The sequence below is a fragment of the Cervus elaphus genome, chromosome 25 (assembly GCF_910594005.1).
Source record: "Cervus elaphus chromosome 25, mCerEla1.1, whole genome shotgun sequence".
Lineage (NCBI taxonomy): Eukaryota > Metazoa > Chordata > Mammalia > Artiodactyla > Cervidae > Cervus > Cervus elaphus.
The window spans coordinates 54,306,656-54,327,452 of NC_057839.1; the positions used below are offsets into that span (position 1 = coordinate 54,306,656).

Here is a 20,797-nt window from a genome sequence, read left to right on the forward strand (position 1 = left end):
ATATATATGTAAAATGTGAGAAAACTTACTTTTATCCTAAACATTGTGTGTAGTTGAGTATCAGACTGCATACATTTACTGTTTAATTTTAGGACAGTATGCTAGATATAAAAAAGAAAAAGCCTTCCTTATCTTTATATTTAATTTTTTTTGGCTAGAAAAAGTAACATGTAATAAAAATAAATGTGAGTCAAATGCTTCAATGGGATATCTGTATAACAAAAAATGATAACATTACTAACACATTTCAAGGGTTTATTATGAATTAGAAAGAGTTCTCAATGCTTTATCTTCTTTTGACTCATATAATACTAACTACAATTTATGAAATAGGTCCTACTGTCCTACTCATTCAAGAGCCAGGAAACTGAAGCTTTGAAATGTTGCATAATTCTCATTTCAAGGGCCAAAGGCAAAAAGACAGAAGCATAATGATTTGGACCTATATCTATTTAAATCCAATGTTAGAGGAAGACATTGAACACAAATAGAACTGGTTTCAAATCTCATTTCTCAAGTAAGCTATTCTGAGGCTTAGTATCTTCAACTAGAAGATCATCATGAAGCAATTTAATTAGGTAATGGCTTTAACATATAGCCCATTATATAGCACTATATAGCATATTAGTAGCTATATTTAAGATGCTAATTTCTGTACTTTATTAATATAATTTTTATGAATATAAAATTTAATGTCAAGGTAGAAATATGTACTTAAATTTATTATTAAGGTCAGTTGATGATGTCTGGGTCTTCCATAAAGATATTATTTTAAATAGCTGTGTAATTCTTCCTCCTCTAAAATGCTTTATAATCTAGGGTTCTAGGGTTCTGCCCCCTGCCACCACGCCCATCACCGTGCATATTTCCCCCATTTCTTATACAGGCTTCTAATCTTCTGATTTTAACTCTAAATATTGAACACCCGATATGGAGACCTATGCTGCATGCTCTTATCTATTTTAATTTCTTCCAACATGATTTAATTATTCAGTGGCTTTAACTTACCTTCATATCGTGCTGACTCTTGTGCTAATACCTCAAGTCTTTATCTCTCCACTGAGCTACATACTAGTTTAGTTTAGATGCCTCATCTTTTTGATGACTCATAGGTAGCAGATACTAAGTTTACAGACAAAAAGTGTCATCCCCTCCTTGTTATTCTCTACCACTTTTAATTCTTCTCAAATTTTATCTTCTCTTCCAGCAATCATAAAGTCTGAAACATAGTTAACTTATCTATCTGTCTATCTATCGTTATGCCCTCTTTGCTAGGACCTTATTCTTAGCTACTCTCATCTTTAATTTTTTAAGGGAGTATTTTATCTGTTTTATTTTTTCTTCTTTTAAATATTTTTTTTAAATTGAAGTATAGCTGATTTAAAATGTAGTGTTAGGTACTGCTGTACATCAAAGTGATTCAGTTATACATGTATGCACATTCTTTTTTAATATTCTTTTCCCTTATGGTTTATCACAGGATACTGATTATAGCTCTCTGTGGTATGCAGAGGGACCTTGTTTTGTGTCCACTCTCTCTATAAAAGCTAACCCCAACTGCCTTCTCCATGTCTCGCCCAGCCAGCTCCCCCTGGTAACCACCCGTTTGTTCTCTATGTCCGTCATTGTGTTTCTGTTTCACAGATAGGTTCATTGGTGTCATATTTTAGATTCCACATATAAGTAGCATCATATAGAATTTGTCTTTCTCTTTCTGACTTATTTCACTAGTATAATAATTTCTAGTTGCATCCATGTTGCCACAGATGGCATTATTTTGTTTTGTTATAACTGAGTACTATTCCTTTATGTATGCATGCCACATTTTCTTTATCCATTCATCCAGGGATGGACATTTAGGTTCTTTCTATGTCTTGGCTATTGTAAACAGTGTTGCTGTGAACATAGGGTGCATGTAGCTTTTTGAATTATAGCTTTGTCTGGATATATGCCCAGGAGTGGGCTTGCTGGATCATCTGTTATCTAGCATATGGATTCAAATATGCTGAATTATCTATTTTTTTAGTTTTTCTGAGGGAGCTACTATCATCTTTAGTCTGCTCTCTGGAGTAGGTTTCAGACTCATTTTTTAATCCTGCTGGTTTCCTCATATTCCATTCTCCCCATGAATGCTAGATTGTTCTTTTACTTTCGTTGATTTTACATATTCCTCAAAATGTTCCAGTATCTTTTCATTTCAATTAGCAAAATATCAAATGTCCTGAGGGATGTCAGCAAGATGGCAGAATAGGACGCCCGAGATCTTTCTCTTTCTCAAGTAGACACGGATTCAACAGCAATATACAGAAAAACTCCCTTTATGAGGAATTCAGAAAACAACGCTCCTGCATTCCAAGTGTTAAGCCAGACATATAAAGGTCAGGAGGAAAATTTGTGGCACCCTTTCACCATAATCCCTCCTCCTGGAATAGCCCCATGCAATTGGGAGGAAGCTATAACCTCCTGGCTTCTCTCTGGGGAAGGTCAGAAAAGACTAGACCATATGTCTTTCTTTCTAAATTTTTTAGAGCACTGCGTAGGAGAATGGCCCCTGTCTTCTGTGTTGGAATCTTGACAGGACCCAAGATACTGCCCACTCTCACCATATCTATTCAACTTAGTACTGGAAGTCCTACTCAGAGCAACTAGGCAAGAAAAAGACACCCAAATTACAAAGGAAAACATGAAATTTTCTCTAATCATAAATGACATGATCTTATATATAGAAAAACCTGAAGATGCCACTGGGAGGGAGCAAAAAAAACACAGAAACTGTTAGAACTAAAAATCAAAGTTAACAGTTGAAGAATAAAAAATCAACCTACAGAATTCGGTTGCACTGTCATATACCAAAAAGGAGCAATCTAGAAAGGAAATTAAGAAAACTCTGTTATATACAATAGCATCAAAAGGAATAAGATACTTAGGAATAAGTTTAACCAAAGAGATGAAAGACTTCTACATTGAAAACTATAAAACACTCCTGAAGGAAAGTTAGACACAAACTGGAAAAATGTGCCACATTCATACATTTGATTAATATTGTTAATTAATATTAAATTATTATTTATATGCAAATTTAATATATAAAATATGTTGTTTAATATAAATTAAATTTAAATAATTAAATTGTTAACTAGTATTGGCTTAATACTGTTAAAATGTCCATACCACCTAAAGCAATCTATAGGTTCAATGCAATCACTGTGCATCCTAAGTCGTTTCAGTTGTGTCTGACTCTTTGAGACCCTATGGACTATAGCTTGTCAGGCTCTTCTGTCTGTGGGATTCTCCAGGCAAGAATACTGGAGTGAGTTGCCATGCCCTCCTCTAGGGGATCTTCCCAACCCAGAGATCAGACCCATGTGTCTTATGTTGTTTGCATAGGCAGGCAGGTTCATTATCACTAGCACCACCTGGAATGCAATTGCTATCAAAATCCAAATGTAATTTTTTTTTTTGCACTAATGGGAAGAATAATCCTAAAATTCATATGGAATTAAAATGAATTCTGACAAACAGTCTTAAGAAAGAAGATTAAACAGTCTTGAGAAAGAAGAACAGAGCTGGAGGCATCACATTATCTGATTTCAAAATGTTACAAAGCAATACTAATAAAAATAGCATAGTCCTTACATAAAGACAGATATATAGACCAATGGAACAAATTTGAAAATGCAAAAATAAACTCAGCTAACCTTCCAGAGTACCAAAGATGCACATTGGAGAAAAGGTAGTCTCCTTAACAAATTGTGCAGGGAAAACTGAATATGTACAAGAAAACAATGAAATTGGACCTTTGTCTTGCACCATACAAAACATCAACTCAAGTGACTTAAAGACCTGAATGTAATACCTAAACTACAAACCTCCTAGGGGAAGACATACCAGGTAAACTCCTTGACATCATTCTTGGCAAGGATTTTTTTTTTTTTTTGGATATGACACCACAAGTAAAGGCAGCAAAAGTACAAATAAACAAGTGAGACTATATCAAGCTGAAAAATTTCTGAACAGCTTACAGCAAAATGAAAGGTCATAAGTGGGATGAGAAAATACATTTGAAAATTATATATCTGGTAAAGCTTTAATATCCAAAATATATTTTAAAAACACAAAAATCTAGCAAAATAATCAAATTAAAAAAAATGGGCAGAGAAACTGAATAGACATTTTTTTCCAAAGAAAACATACAGATGGTCAACAGGCATATTAAAAAGTGCTCAACATCCTTAATCATCAGAGAATGCAAATCAAAACCAGAGTGAAATATCACTTCACACCTGTTTGAATGGCTGTTATCAAATGTCAAGAAATAATCAGTGTTGGCAAAGACGTGGAGAAGGGGGCCGCTTATGAACATCTGGGCATGTAAATTGGTCCAGGTGCTATTGAGAACAATATGCAGATTTCTGAAAAAATTAAAAATAGAACCTCTGTATGATACAGCAGTCTCCTTTCTGGGTCTATGTCCAACAGAAATGGAAACACTATCAGGAAGGGATATCTGCATTTCCATATTGACTGCAGCCTTATTCACAATAGCCAAGAGGTGGAAACAAACTCTTGTTATGAAAGGTTTTTCCCCGGTGGCTCAGTGGTGAAGAACCCATCTGCCAATGCAGAGGTGCAGGTTTGATCCCTGGGTTGGACATATCCCTTGGAGGAGGAAATGGCAACCCAATCCAGTATTCTTACCTGGGGAATTCCAGGGACAGAGAAGTCTGGTGGGCTACAGTCCATGGGGTCACAAAGAATAGGACATGACTTAGCAAGAGACTTTCAGTTTTTCTCTTTTCAAAGCAGTCAGACAAAACCGGGGTGGGGGCGGGGAGGAGAAAAAAGAATGGAATGGAGGATGTCAGGGGCTTGAGGAGGGGGAAATGGAGAGTTGTTGTCTGATGGCTAAAAGATTTCAGTCATGAAAAATGGAAAGTTCTAGAACTCTGTATAATACTGTACCTACAGGAACAATACTATATGGTTAAAATTTGATAAGAGGGAGAGCTCATGTTTGTGTGCTTTACAATAATAATAAGCCCTGTGTTCTTAATGCCAGGTCTACTCTGCCTCAGAAAGCTAAAGATAAATAAATAGATCTAAGAAGTTCAATATCTTAAAGGCCCCTAGTGCTCTTCCTTCCATCAGTCTTTCATGTGGTAGCTCACTTCTTTCCAGTCTCAGCTCCTCTAACTTTGAGCACAGCTGGATTTCACATTTTTGTTCATTGTAAGCTCATCTCCAACTAAGGACCTTGATGTCCACTGATTTCTTGGTCTGGAATGATTTTTCCCTTTTTTTTTTTTTTTTTTAAGTGATTCAGGTCTATTCTCAAATATCAGGCCCACAGGAGAGGCTTTCTTTCTGACCACTCATTTCGAACTTCTTGCCTAAACTTTCTAAACTCACTTGCCTTAAAACACCCTGTTGTTTTTCGTGTGGTTTTCCTGCCATAGTATATATTTATATTTAAAAACTATTTGTGTATTTGTTTACTTTTTAAGCATAATATAATCACAATCTTTTATAGAAAATTAACGTATCCAGCTTTAGAGCAGTGACTAATAATGAAAAGTCAGTATCTTTGCTGAATATTAAATAAAATAAATGACTGATTAAATGAATTTAATATTTAAAATCAAAATCCTTAAGTAAAACCCTTGAAACCCACATGAAATGGTATCCTCTCATAAAACTTCCTTACCTCTTTCAAATATGGAGGATGCAATTTCTCATCTCAATTCTTTTTGCATGTTATTCACACATTTTTAAATACCTTATCACTTTCCAGTTACCTTACAGGATTACTGTGAAAATCACATAATAAAGAATATGAGAATGAACTTGTGCATTATAATGTAGCACACAATTTTTTTCAGCAGTGTGGAATTTGAGCTTATTTATATATGTTCTATTTATCTTATCAGACTCTGGTTGCTTTATGGACTATCTTCAGTTTCAATTTTTAAATTTTTCTATCCTGCAAAACCACAGTACGGTAATTTTCATGTATTGAAAGTTGATTAAAACTTTTTACTGAATACAAAACAGACACAATGAACATGAATTTGAACAAACTCTGGGCATGCCACAGACCATGGGGTGGCAAAGAGTCATACATGATTTAGCAATTGAACAACAACAACAGCAACAGATTGTGTTGATATCTGTCATCATATGATTTAAAAATTAATTTATTCCTGTTTTTTTTTATGCCCACCCTGCTCTAAATATTTGAGAAATGAAAGTGCATATCCATCTTGTTTTTGAAAGTTGACAGTCTAGTGTGAAGAAACAAGAAGATGTGATAAATTTTTATAGTAAAAGAAAAGTTGTTTGCACTGTGTTATGTGTGGGTGCAGAGAAAAGGAAGTGCCTAAGCCTTGCACAGTGGTAAGAATTGCAACTTGAGGAGACAGAGAGTGAATACTGCTAGTGTTTAAAGGATGCACATAAAATTTTTGAGTGCTAAAGTTATTAAGCTTCCAAAAGTATGTGGGCAAGCATTGTACATTCAAACTACTATAATTAAGCATATAGATTATAGAGTTTTCGGGGGTATGACTTATGAGAAATTGCCTTCTTGATATGTTAAGCAGTTTAAGTGTAGGGTGTGAAAACTGACAATTGGGTTATAATTAGAAAAGTTGTATGGATTACATGATTTATGGCACGCGAGAGGATAAAGGAACACAGAACCGTTTAGGGTTGGAGACTGTGAATCTCTGCTGAGACCAGCACACATGCAGATAGCATATATGGGGTAGTCTTGGGTTAAAGTGTCTCCAGACCTTCCCTGGTGGCTCAGCAGTGAAGAACCCCCCTGCCAAGGCAGGAGCTGTGGGCTGATCTCCGGGTTGGGAAGATCCCCTGAAGAAGGAAATGGCCACCCACTCCAGTATTCTTGCCTGGGAAATCCCATGGACAGAAGGTCTGGAGGGCTACAGTCCATGGGGTCCCGAAAGAGTCAGACATGACTTAGCGACTAAACAACAACTATGAATTGTCACCTAGTAGATATAACAGGCTTATAATTTGATGTAAAAGTTGGCTGTGTTGGTAAGATTATGACTGAGAAGGTATATGTGAACCTGAATAGAAATATAAACTATTTTAATTATCAGACCCTCTGAACATAAGATCTTATGTATATATATAAAAACCTAGCACACATCTTTTTCTGTTCAGGACATTTTATCACATTTTCTCACTACTTTAAAGTGTAATATCTCAGAGTTAAGCAATATTATGGCTCTTATACATTTATATTTTCTAAAGAAAGCTATGTGTCATGCAGTTTTAAACTCAAAGTTCATTTTACTCCATATTTTACATGAAACTTTGATGTATATATGGCATGCTAAAAAATTTGACACTATTTTCTTACAAACTGGAATCAAGATGTTGCATACTGTATTTTAATTAAAGCAACAAATGTTCATATAAATTAAAGACATTAAAGTATTCCAAAGAAGGGAGGCTCATAGTCCTACTTTTTATTAGAAAAGATAAGCCAGTTTACTGTGCAAATGGTTGAAGAAAATATACTAGAGCAAAGTTAAATTCTTTCAATTTCATTGTCGGTTTATTATACCCATCATTAAGTATCTTTTTGGGTGTGCATCAATTTGAAGCATTTATGTAGTTACTTTATAGAATGTGTGCTTTCAAAAAAGTTTTTCAGAACATATGGGAAGCTCTTTTTAAAAATTACACATATACCATATATTATATGAATAGAAAACCAGAGCTCTAAGAAAAGGTCCACAAGTATTAAATATTCGTTATCAAGTCAGTATGCAAGCACTCTTGTTTCTTAGTATTTAGCTTTAATTTCTTTCCCCAAAATATAAAATCCAAATTATAATTAAAATATTTCATTGTTATCTGAATCAGAGCAAATGATTCCAGTAATACACGTACATTACATGTATTATATCATATAAGGAAAATGCTACCAAACCATATACTTTATTTTCCCAGAAGTGGTGGTAGATTTTGACTGAGTCTTCTGGGTACTCTTGAGTGTGTTCACAGCTTTGATTAATTCTCACAACGCTTTCGTGAGTTATTGGACCTATTTTACGTATGAGAATATTGGGCTAAAGTAGGACATGGGACACTCAAAACTGATAGAAGCTCAAACCTGGCTTCGTTTGTTCATTTGGTTTTTTGTTCATTGACTCAACTGAGTCTTGACTGCTTGCACCCTGATAGGAGGTTCTAGTCTTTTTTGGAAGACCGGAAATGTGTAAGTCATGTAATAAATATGACTAATAAGACTCTAGGGCAAGAAAAATGTTTTTTCCATTTACCTTTTAGATTCTTGACTGGGGCTCTTGAAATAAGACCAATTAATAAGAGAAAAGCAGACACATTTATTTAACATAAGGTTTGTTTTGTGTGTGTGTGTGTGTGTGACATGGGAGTCCTCTTAAGGAAATTAAGATCCAAAGAAGCAGTTTGAGTCAGTATTTATATGCTGAGTTGGACAAAGAGTAGCAAGTTGTGAAAAAGTGATAAGGCAAAAGCTGCTTGGGCTAGTTAGTGAATTAGGTAGAGAAGTGACTAGAAAGCTATGAGTTAATTTAGAAAGGTTTCTTTATACAGATTTCTCTTGGTCTCCAATTTGGTGAGAATGTTTCTTTTCTTCTATATTAAAGAGGGTGTCTCTTCTATTTGAGTTTTGTCTCCTGCTTTTAGGCAAGTCAGGGTATGCTTTTTGCATCTGGTGATTTTCAAGTGCCTTTAACTTAATCTGTATGCCTGAGTGCCATATTTTGGAGTGGCAAATTCTGAACTCTCATGACTATCAAGAGAACAGGAGACCTTGGGAACATGGTGATGGTCTCTGAAAACTCACTTGGGAACTGGTGGTTTGCTGGTTATTAAAACAATGTCATGGACTTTTCATTTAGAAGAAACAGCACTTACAGAGGCATAAAAGCTAGCAGGAGTGCAGCCTAGTCAGGAGATGGTGGTTTAGTCACTAAGTCATGTCTGACTATTGTGACCCCATGGACTGTAGCCTTCCAGGCTCCTCTGTCCATGGGATTTTCCAGGGAAAAGTACTGGAGTGTGTTGCCATTTCCTCCTCAGAGGAATCTTCCCAACCCAGGGATCAAATCCAGGTCTCTTGCATCTTTTGCACTGCAGACAGATTCTTTACTGCTGGGCCACCATGAGATGGTGAGTATGGTAAAATATGGATGGGTTGTAGATTTTCCAGGGCAGACAGTAAAGATGGGAAGAGAAGTGGAACTGTGTTAGGTATTGGCAAGTCAAGAATTTCTTGTGAGGTGTTTTTTTTGTTTGTTTGTTTTTGTTTTTTCCTATTCTGCAGGTGAAGCAAAGGCATGAAGGAATTTCAAGCAGGAGTTAGAGGAGATGAAATATAGCTGGAGGGTAGATTTCAAAGGGAGAGGTGTTGAGGGAGCCCTATGTCACTCCTTCTATCTAGGGCTATGTGCTGGGAATGACACAGTGAAGGCATAAGATATGCCTTCTGACTTCAGAGGAAAAACAGTGAAAATCAAGACCTGCACATTTTCACATTTGTGATTAAAAAATGCAGAGAAGATTTCCACCAAAAAATAGGTTCTCTGGCATTTAGAATAGACTCTCATGCATCATCTTCCCATGCTTTTATTCTTATTTTCCTTTCCTTTCTCTCCTTCCCCTGTATTTTATTTCCCAAACCCCCCTTCATCTCCAATGCCATGGAGAATACACCGTTTCAGCTCAACAGTTGTTAAATCAGAGTTATGGTCAGCGCTGTGTAACAGAAACATGAAATAGCCATGGCTTTACACAGACTGAAATGCTTTCTCTCTTAACTGAGCTCAGAGAGGCAGCCCAGGGCTCACATGGCAGTTTGCTCTTCAGTGTTCTGGGATAAAGTTGCTTGGTCCCTCTGTCTCCAGGCTATGGCGCTCATTTTCATGATCCAGCTGGGGGCTCCAGACATCACATTCAGGATTCTAGTAGCGAGATGGAGGCACTGGGTAGAATAGATCAACAGCCTTCTAGGGAAATTTCCTGAAAAGTTAACAGAGTGCTTGTCCCTATATTCCATTGGCTAGAATTCAGGGAATTGGACGATACTCAGCTACAAGTGAGGCTAAGAAATGTAGTCTTTTTTTTCTAGGGAAGTGAAGGTAAGGGACTTAAATCTGGCATAAGATAGTGAAGCCACTGTGCCAGTAGGATTCCTTTAGTATTTTTCTGATACTTTAAATCAAACCAAATAATCATTTTAAAATGTATTTTATGAAATCCTATTATATGAAATGCATACACACATTCAAGAACATAAAACACAAAAACTAGTATGACAGGTAGAAGTACTTTTCGAAGATGTGAAGAAATTCAAAATATTCATCACTCTGACAAATACAGATAAGCAAGGAAATATTGCATTGGATACCATTTTCTTTCTTCTATCATTGTTTTCTAATTTTTTGAATAACTTTGCTAGGTATTACGAAGATTAGAATCAGCAACCTGAAAACTGGGAATAATTCTATGATATTAACTGTTGCAGCCAAATCAAACAATATTGTGAATATCATTTTACTTATGCATATCCTTTCAGGACATTGCTCTTCCTAGTTCTATGTATAATTTCTGGAATGTATGAAATAATAAAGCCCTACATAAACATGTTTGCATTAATTTAAAAATAATGAAGTGTATCTTGAGACAGAAGAATAGTAACAATGCGAATGGTCTCCAGTAGGTATATATATATGTGTGTATGCCAATATAGTAGGAATGTTCATATAGGTATTTGATCTATATATATAGTGAATAAAATATTGTTCATAGTGGAACAGAGTATATGCCTTTGCAAAGTTTACTCATGCACATTTAGTTCATATTTAAATGACTTCCTTAATTTCCTCTGTTTAACTTAGTGAGAAATCAGGATTTGATTGATGAAATGAAACTTTGTTATCCAGTACAGTACTTTCACTTCCTTGACTGTGACAAGTTTTAAGAAACAAAGTATGTCGACCACATCATAGCACACTTTTAAAAGATATATTTTTTCTTTTGTAACACATTATTACAATTAAATGTTCTAAGTAGAAACTTGGAATTTTAACACCACTCTTGCTATACAAACCCTGAACTAATTTGTCTGTTTCCCATGTATTTATTCCTTCACTCAACAAATAATTACTTACTGGCTACAATATGTGAGGTACTTCACTAGCCAATATAGGAGATGGAAAATACATACAACATGGTGTGAGAGCTATAAAAAATCTGCTTCAAAGGAAAAATTAAATAGCACCTACATAAAAAATAGAATAGTGGTTTGCAAAAGTAAGAAAGAATTAGATAAATGGTATAGAAATTCAGAGGAGCAAGTGATTATGTTAAACTATGATATCTTGACTTTCAAGTGAAGAATTTGAGATGTTACTGTATTTTCAAGTTAATAAGTTAGGTTGCCACAGTTTTATAGATGCTGGCAGAACACAGAAAGATCTGGATCAAAGGCTTTATTACAGCACAGCACACAGCATGGGTTTCCATTGTCCTTGCATGCCACGGGGGAACAGGAAGCAGCCAGATATATACTGCACACATAGTATATTTGGGTCACAGCTAGGACCCCTGAATTTTGTGATCCCCTGTCTTCTAAAGGATCTAGTAACACACCTCTCCAACCTTTTACTTAGATAAAGACATGATCTTTATAATTGTCAGAAAATAAATCTACCTGCTTCCCCCAAAGAAGTTTCTGTCTCTTCCAAGACTGTTTGCTATATAACATCCAAGAAAAAGTAGAATGAAGCAAAGCTGTCAATGCCTCTTGCTCAGAAAATGTGCAGAAACACAAAAGACCCAAAGAGAATTGTCTCCTCAAATAGAGAAGACTTTATAAAGAAGAACCCTTTAATCCAGGTCACAGAGGATAGGTTTTACTAAATGGGGTTTGGGGAATAAGGCTTTTATGGCAAAGAAAACTGAATTAACCATGTCAGAAAGTAATGCCTGCAAGTGCATAGTGGGTTTATCACCATCTCTATGAAACTTAAATTAATATTTCACATTTTAAGACTATTTAAAATGTATTTTATGTTTGTGTCCTTAGTCAGTCATGTCTGCCTCTTTGTGACCCCATGAACTGCAGCACGCCAAGCTCCTCTGTCCATGGAATTCTCCAGACAGGGATACTAAAGTGGGTTGCCATTCCCTTCTCCAGGAGATCTTCCCAACCCAGGGATTGAACCTAGGCCTCCTACACTGCAGGAAGATTCTTTATCACCTGAGCCACCAGAGAAGCAAATTTTATTTATTTATTATTTTTTTAATTTTTATTTTTAATTAATCTATTTATTTTAATTTAAGGCTAATTACTTTACAATATTGTAGTGGTTTTGCCATACATTAACATGAATCAGCCATGGGTGTACATTTTAAAATTAAATATACATATTTTATGTTTTCAATCTATTTATTCAATTGGAGGATAATTACTTTACAATATTGCGATTTTTTTTTTTTTTTTTACCAAGCAGCAGTGTGAATCGATGATAGGCATACATGTGTCCCCTCCATCCTGACCCTCCCGCCTCTCTCCCCACCTTATCCCTCCAGGTTGTCCCAAAGCAATCATTTGGGTGCCCTGTGTCATACATCAAACTCTCACTGGTTATCTATTTTACATACGGTAATATATGTTTCAATACTATTCTCTCAAATCATGCAACCCTCTCTTTCTCCCACTGAGCCAAAATTCTGTTCTTTACCTCTGAAATACACATATTTTAAATATAAAATAAATATATATGCTTTAAGTAAATGCAGTTTATCACATGTAAATCTTGGGACTGTGAAGGACTATATCCTGAAATGGACAGAATGAAATTGAAAATATTGATTTGGGAGCCAACCTAGAAATAAAACTTGCAACTAATTTAGGTGAGTTCTCTATAATGTCACGTGATCTATGAGTATTTGCAGTTTGACTATAAACAAGAGCTGTTTAAGTTGACACTTAAAGAGACAAGTAAAATTAATTATTAATCAGATAACTTATCAATTAAGGAAGATTAAAACACTAATGGAAAAAATAGTACAATTAAAAATGGCAGTGATGGTTTAGTTGCTAAGTCATGTCAGGCCCTTTGCAACCCCACTGAATGTAGTCTGCCAGGCTCCTCTGTCCATGGGATTTTCCAGGCAAGAATACTGGAGTGGATTGCCATTTCTAGAGGACAGGTAGGTAAAACCAAAATTCAGAAGCCAGTATCAGTGGCAATTAAGAACTAAGCTTAGAACAAGAGAATGCTACTGATATTATTCATCACTCGTTCTGAAAATGAAGGAAACGACAGTTCCAGGGTCAGATATACATCTGAGAATGCATCTTACCAGCAGCAGCTGTTTTGCCTGTAAATACCAACCCAACAGATAACTTAAGGTTGTAGCTCAGCCAGTTTAAAATCCATATGCAGTGCAGGAGACCCGGGTTCAATTCCTGGGTTGGGAAAATCCCCTGGAGAAGCAAATAGCTACCCACTCCAATATTCCTGCCTGGAGAATCCCATGGACAGAGGAGTTTGGCAGGCTACAACCTATGGTATCACAAGAGTTGGGCATGACTGAGCGACTAAGCATGCATAGAACACAATATCCTGAATGTAGATAGGTAAGTAAATACATATGTGCATATAAATACACCATACAAAGATAGATAGTGGTACATTTATTTTTATCAAACTGAAACTAGGTTTTGTTCAGTTTTTGTAGTTTTTGCTTTATATAAGCACCCCAGAATTCAAATATAAATTTCCTTATGTTTAAATCTGCCTGGCAGTATGGATTTTAATAATTTACCATTGAAAAGTTAAGTTACATCATGTTCAAGATGCGTCACATTCTTATGAAGAACAGCCTTCTCGTCCAATGGGTTTGCAGGTTTGACAGCTGAGAAGACCACCTTCTGTCCACTGGACATCAAATTAGCATTAAACTGTGTTTCTCCGTGTAAGATGTCCTTGTATATTTGCAATGAAAAAAATCCAATCATTTTTTATCTTCTTTGACATTTTCTCCTTAAACGTGCAAAGTCAGATCAATTACTGCTGGTAATATGTGATGCTAAAGTTTAGAATTTGGTAGCAATTATAATTCTAGGCTTTTTGAACATGTGAAATAGTATCTTACATAGCTCCACACATACAGAAAATAGAGAGATGCATTCATAAAATAAGGTTGACAGTGTATATTTTACAGACATTTTCAAAACAAGAAAAAGAGCAAATAAATGTTCTTAAAAAAAAAAAAAAAGTAAACAGAAGTATTCTCTAGACTTCTTTGGTTTTCCAGATTTATATATTGAGAATGAACAGGAAAGAAAATCCAGTCAAAGGCCCAAGTTAAAAGCAATACATGTGGAATAAATGTGATAGTATTTTTCTCTGAGAATGGTTCTTCCCCCAAGCCCTTTGATGGAATGATTATACTTAAAATCTGTAAATGGCCCATTATTGAATCTTGGGTGGTGCTCACAAAAGTCAACATAAGAAAAGTCTTAAATGATACTCAGCGATTAAATCATAAATTCAAATATTTAGCTGAGTATGCTTAAAGATGATTCAGTGAAAGTTTTTATTCTTAAATGACAGATGTGAAGCTCTGAGAATAAACTGCTCATAAACAGATAGTTTTCTACAGAATGAGCATTTGAGGTCAGGACTCAGTACAGAGGTCATGACTCAGTACAGTAACTTCACTACAGAAGAAAGAGTAGTTACGGAAGCAAGGGTACTAGTTTCTGGAGGCAGTGTTGAATCACCTCAATTAGACACTGCAGTGGGGAGAGAAGTCCGCATGTCACATCAGTGCAGGTACTGCTGTATTCATGTTTAGAGGATTCTGACAGTGCTATGGCGTTTATCAGAGAATGTTTTCATTATCAAACAGCAAAAACCAACTCTGACCAAGGAAAGCAACAAAGCAGTTTATTGGAAGAATATTATGTAGCCATCAAAACTGGTGCAAGGCCTTAAAAATCAGGTTTGGCAAGAAGAAGGAACCAATAGGGACTTCCCTAGTAGCTCAACTGGTAAAGAATCTGCCTGCAATGCAGAAGACCCCCATTAGATTCCTGGGTTGGGAAGATCCTCAAGAGAAGGGATAGGCTACCCATTCCGGTATTCATGGGCTTAGCTGGTGACTCAAATGGTAAAGAATCGGCCTGCAATACGGGAGACCTGGGTTCGATCCCTGGGTTGGGAAGATTCCCTGGAGGGGGGCATGGCAACCCACTCCAGTATTCTTGCCTGGGAAATCCCCACAGACAGAGGAGCCTGGTGGGCTACAGCCCATGGGGTCATAAGGAGTCGGACACAGCTGAGCAACTAAGGCACCACACCACACAGGAACCAGTAGAAGTTAGGCAGTAAGAAAAAACGTCAGATACTCGCCACTGAAACTACACAGCCGAAGTGACCCTTAATTCATGCAGCTGCCACCAAACGCTTACCATCATGGCCGCTAAGTTCACCATGACTGCTTCTGGCCCTTAAATCATTTACCACTGCTGTGAAAAATGCCTCATCTGTCCCTACATCCATCAATCATCTGCTCCAGGGTATTGAAGCCTGTCATTAATATGCACATGCCATTGATGCAAGTTCTAACTAAGAGATCTTGTCCCTTCAGGTGTTACGCTTAGGGTTCTGTTGATCGCATTTCATATACTGGGGAGTTCCAGGCAAGTAGGAAAGGTGTTTGAATGCTGCTTAGTTAAAAAGCAACAACAAAATAGCGAATGGCTGTAACGTATTTCTATTGTGTTGTTTTCAACCAGTGGTTTATTTATTATTATTCACATTTTAATTCTAAGCTATACAGGGGTGGATTTCTTGAAATAGAACAGACGATTTTCACATTTGGATTTCTGCCTTCTCATTATGTAGTAAATGAAGTTACTTTCACAAGTACAGTCGTGATGTTTACATTGGCTCTTTTGTTCCGTGGGGCCTCACTTACTGCTTCTTATAATTGTCATAATAGGGATTCAGAAACAAATAATACATAGGTACATTAAATTGCATTTATGTACTTTTGGGGATGCCATACAAGATAATTATTGCAAAGAAATCACTCATTCTATGTATCTGTAATGCCTTGCAAAAGCCACTTTCTTCACCTTCTACTCATGAATTATGCTTTGTTAAGCAACTTGGAATAAAGGGCAAAGATGTTAATTTCATTTAAAAATCACACCAAATGGTGTGAAGACATTAAGAAAGCAACACCTTCTATATATTAGTCAACATGACTTCTAAGAAGAAAGTCTCTCTTTTGAAATGCATGAGTTGGAAATTAAGAAAGTTTTTAAAAAATATATTTATTTATTTTGCTGCACTGGAGCTTAGTTATGGCATAAGGGTCTAGTTTCCTGACCAAGGATGGAACCCAGGCCCCCTGCAGTGGGAGTGTGGAGTCGTAGCCACTGGACCATCAGAGAAGTCCCCCAAATTAAGAAACTTTTCATAAATTAAAAATAAAACTGATCCAAATAATTTATTAGATAAACTGGAAGACTATTCAAATAAATTATTCAAGTCACAAATGAGAAAACTGAGACTCAAAATTAGATGTTTCATGTGGGTGCACATTGTAAATAAGTTGTCAAAAAAAAAGAGAGAAAATCTCTGTTTTTGAACTTTCTTTCCATTGCTCTTACCATGTTGGAGTTAGAATGGTATTTACTCTTATTTTTAAATGTGTTAGAAGCGTTTTTGAGTCATTTTAATTTAAATCAATCAAAACGTGTCTTTGCCCTTGAAAATATTGCGGATTTCAATTTATATTTTCTAGCAACTGGACAGAGGAGCCTGGTGGGCTGCTGTCCATAGGGTCGCATACAGTCAAACATGACTGAAGCGACTTAGCATGCATGCATGCACGCACTGGAGAAGGAAATGGCCACCCACTCCAGTATCCTTGCCTGGAGAACCCCAGGGATGGAGGAGCCTGGTGGGCTGCCATCTATGGGGTCACACAGAGTCGGACATGATTGAAGCGACTTAGCAGCAGCAGCAGCAACTAAAATAAAATTTCAATTCAAATTCAGTATAATTCTTGCACAATTGGTGATGTAAGAATTTTTATTAACTCTAATTATGGGAAGAGATATGTGTGCTTAGTCACGCAGTTGTGTTTGACTCTTTGAGACCCCGTGGTCTGTAACCCAACAGGCTCCTCTGTCCATGGGATTCTTCAGGAAAAAAATACTGGAGTGGGTTGCCAGGCCCTCCTCTAGGGGATCTCCACAACCCAGGGATAAAACCCAGGTCTCCCTGCAGGCGGGTTCTTTTACTATCTGAGCCACCAGAGAAGCCCATGGTGAGAGACACAGATAGAGAAAAGTACCTTGCTCTGGGTCTTGTAGTATTTTTCATCCCCCTACTTAGTGTCAACATTTTTCCCAATTGAGAAAAATAATTATGCCATGATTGAGTATTTATACTCAGTTTTTTAAATCATTTATATTTTTATGTCAACCACCTTTTAATTCATTTAGATCTACATTTTGGTTTGCTCTGATTTGCAAAGGTGAGCTTTATGGAGTGAGAAAGTGATACATCTAATGTTCTTTACTAGATGGAATAACTATTTAGTTCAGTTCAGTTCGGTCGCTCAGTTGCGTCTGGCTCTGTGACCCCATGAATAGCAGTATGCCAGGCCTCCCCGTCCATCAAAAACTCCCAGAGTTTACTCAAACTCATGTCCATCAAGTAGGTGATGCCATCCACCCATCTCATCCTCTGGCATCCCCTTCTCCTCCTGCCCCCAATCCCTCCCAGCATCAGGGTCTTTTCCAATAAGTCAACTCTTCAAATGAGGTGGCGAAAGGATTGGAGTTTCAGCTTTAGCATCAGTCCTTCCAATGAACACTCAGGACTGATCTCCTTTAGGATGGACTGGTTGGATCTCCTTGCAGTCCAAGGGACTCTCAAGAGTCTTCTCCAACACCACAGTTCAAAAGCATCAATTCTTCGGCGCTCAGCTTTCCTCACAGTCCAACTCTCACATCCATACATGACTACTGGAAAAACCATAGCCTTGATTAGATGGACCTTTGTTGGCAAAGTAATGTCTCTGCTTTTCAATATGCTATCTAGGTTGGTCATAACTTTCCTTCCAAGGAGTAAGCGTCTTTTAATTTCATGGCCACCATCTGCAGTGATTTTGGAGCCCCCAAAAATAAAGTCTGACACTGTTTCCACTGTTTCTCCATCTATTTGCCATGAAGTGATGGGACCAGATGCCATGATCTTAGTTTTCTGAATGTTGAGCTTTAAGCCAACTTTTGCTCTCTCTTCTTTCACTTTCATCAAGGGGCTTTTTAGTTCCTCTTCACTTTCTGCCATAAATGCCATAGAATAGCTATAATCTTGAGTAAGTAATTTTTTTTCTAAATACATGTTGAAACACACATATATATAAATAGAGCAAAACATGCTACACAGTTTTATGTGGTTTCAATAAGCTAATAATTTTACTCAAACTTTTTGATCCCAAATCCTGTCTTTTGTTTTCCAAAATGTTTCTGAAGTTTTACTTTATTGTCTAGTTGTACTAAAACCAAAGTTCAAGTCCTCGGTTCAGTTAAGTTTAGTCGCTCAGTCATGTCTGACTTCAACCCCATGGACTGTAGCACGCCAGGCTTCTCTGTCCATCACCAACTCACAAAGCTTACTCAAACTCATGTCTATTGCATTAGTTATGCCATCCAACCATCTCATCCTCTGTCATCCCCTTCTCCTCCCACTTTCAATCTTTACCAGCATCAGAGTCTTTTCCAGTGGGTGGTTCTTTGAATCTGGTGGCCAAACTATTAGAGTTTCAGGTTCAACATCAGTCTTGCCAATGAATATTCAGGACTGATTTCCTTTAGGATTGACTGTTGGATCTCTTTGTAGTCCAGGGGACCCTCAAGAGTCTTCTCCAACACCACAATTCAGCTTTCTTTATAGTCCAACTCTCACGTCCATCCATGACTACTGGAAAAACCATAGCTTTGACCAGATGGACTTTTGTTGGTAAAGCAATGTCTCTGCTTTTAAATATGCTGTCTAGGTTGGTCATAGCTTTTCTTCCAAGGAGCAAGCATCTTTTGATTTAATTCCTTTTAATTTCAAGTGCTCAGCATTCCTTATTTGAAAAGTGAAGTATTTCCCCCTCTGTTATTTTTGACACCATCTTTTTCCCCTTATGTTGTACCTCTCTTTGCATTGCTGCTAGAATTATGTAGTGTCATTCTAAGCTTGAATCTCTCTTGCCTGAAGGTGAAGACTGCGTTATAGAGCATCATCTCCAGGCCTACTAAAATCCAAGCAAGCTAGAATTCAGTCACTGATATTCTTACTTGTTCAGTTGTGCTATTCTTATCCCAGATGTAGAGTGACTTTCAATAGTATATGTTTTTTCAGCCATTTTCTTTCTTCTATTTTGTTTACTAAAGATTTTAAGTACCTACTTGATTGCTGTGATAGTTTGTGAGATATTTTCAACCTGAGGGACTATTCTGTGAAGTTCTGTGAGTCCTACATAATAGGTGATCGATCTATATATTAAGTTGTATTACATCTAACAAAAGCAAAATAAACACAAAAACAAAATTAAAAATTTGCACTTAGTGTGGAGTCCCTAATAGATCACATTTTGTAAGGCACATATTCATGGTCAATTTTTAAGCTCTCTAGAACTGCATTTCTATTGTTGAATAATTAAATATATACATACATATATATATATGTAAAGTTGATATTTAAAATACAAATATGTATGTTCATGTAAAATACCATGTGCAGACTTAAGCATGACTGTGTATGTTTATGTTTATTTCCAAAAGAACTTGCACGTATTCTTCGTCTATCAGCATCACCCTGCAAAACAGTATAATTTGTATTCTGAGCAAATACTTAAAATTGGCATGTTTTGTAATGTATATAATTTTCTTTCTTTCTATCAGGTAGAAAATGGTTGCCCCTGTTCACCAGCTGTGAAGACTTAGAAACACACAACTACGGCTTTGGTCCTCTAAGTGTTTCAGGATGTAAATGTAGCCTGACCTTTCCCTGATGGGCTGTTAAATCATGGACATGCTAAACAAGTTTCTTCGGACTGTCCTTCCAGAAGATGCTTTGGCCTCTCTCTCGAATGCTCACTAGGCATTTGTAGCTGACAAGGAAAAGCAAGAAGGCTGTGAACTGGAAAGTTCTCTTACAATGAAAATTACGAGCACCTCCTGCATCTGCCCAGTCCTCGTGTGTCTCTGTTTTGTGCAGAGGTGTTATGGGGCCACTCATCACAGCTCCATCAAGGGGACCAGAAACCAAACCAAACACATCGAAGGTGAAACCGAAGTCCACCACCGTCCTAAAAGGGGATGGGTTTGGAATCAGTTCTTTGTTTTAGAAGAACATATGGGACCAGATCCACAGTATGTTGGAAAAGTAAGTTTTTGTTTATTGTTTGTTTTTTCCTCTCCTGGGAAATTGAGGGGTGAGATGAGGGTGGAGCTGTAGTTGGATTTGAAGAGATATGGAACTTCAAGTGAATTATGTTATAGAATGTTATTTCTTATTCTGAACATTTTGCAATAATGATTATAAAATACAAACGTCGCCAAGCATGGCACATCTCCTTAAACATCAGTTTGCATGTACTAGACTGAATTTTCTCTACCAGCATATCACTCTTTCTGTTCTCTCATGTAAAATGTAAACACTTTTCAGTAGACACAATTGCAGACATAATT

General features: G+C 36.7%; 1 protein-coding gene across 5 annotated transcripts in view; it reads left to right on the forward strand.

Annotated features, from left to right (window-relative positions):
- The window catches only part of CDH18 (cadherin 18), a 1,203,920-nt gene that overhangs the window by 812,391 nt on the left and 370,732 nt on the right, over window positions 1-20,797 (forward strand). For all 5 annotated transcript variants that reach the window (XM_043887493.1, XM_043887492.1, XM_043887496.1 and 2 more), the window contains one exon: window positions 20,009-20,492. In XM_043887493.1, the coding sequence (XP_043743428.1) occupies window positions 20,265-20,492 (228 nt within the window). In that variant the 5' untranslated portion in view covers window positions 20,009-20,264. The remainder of the gene's footprint in view (window positions 1-20,008; window positions 20,493-20,797) is intronic.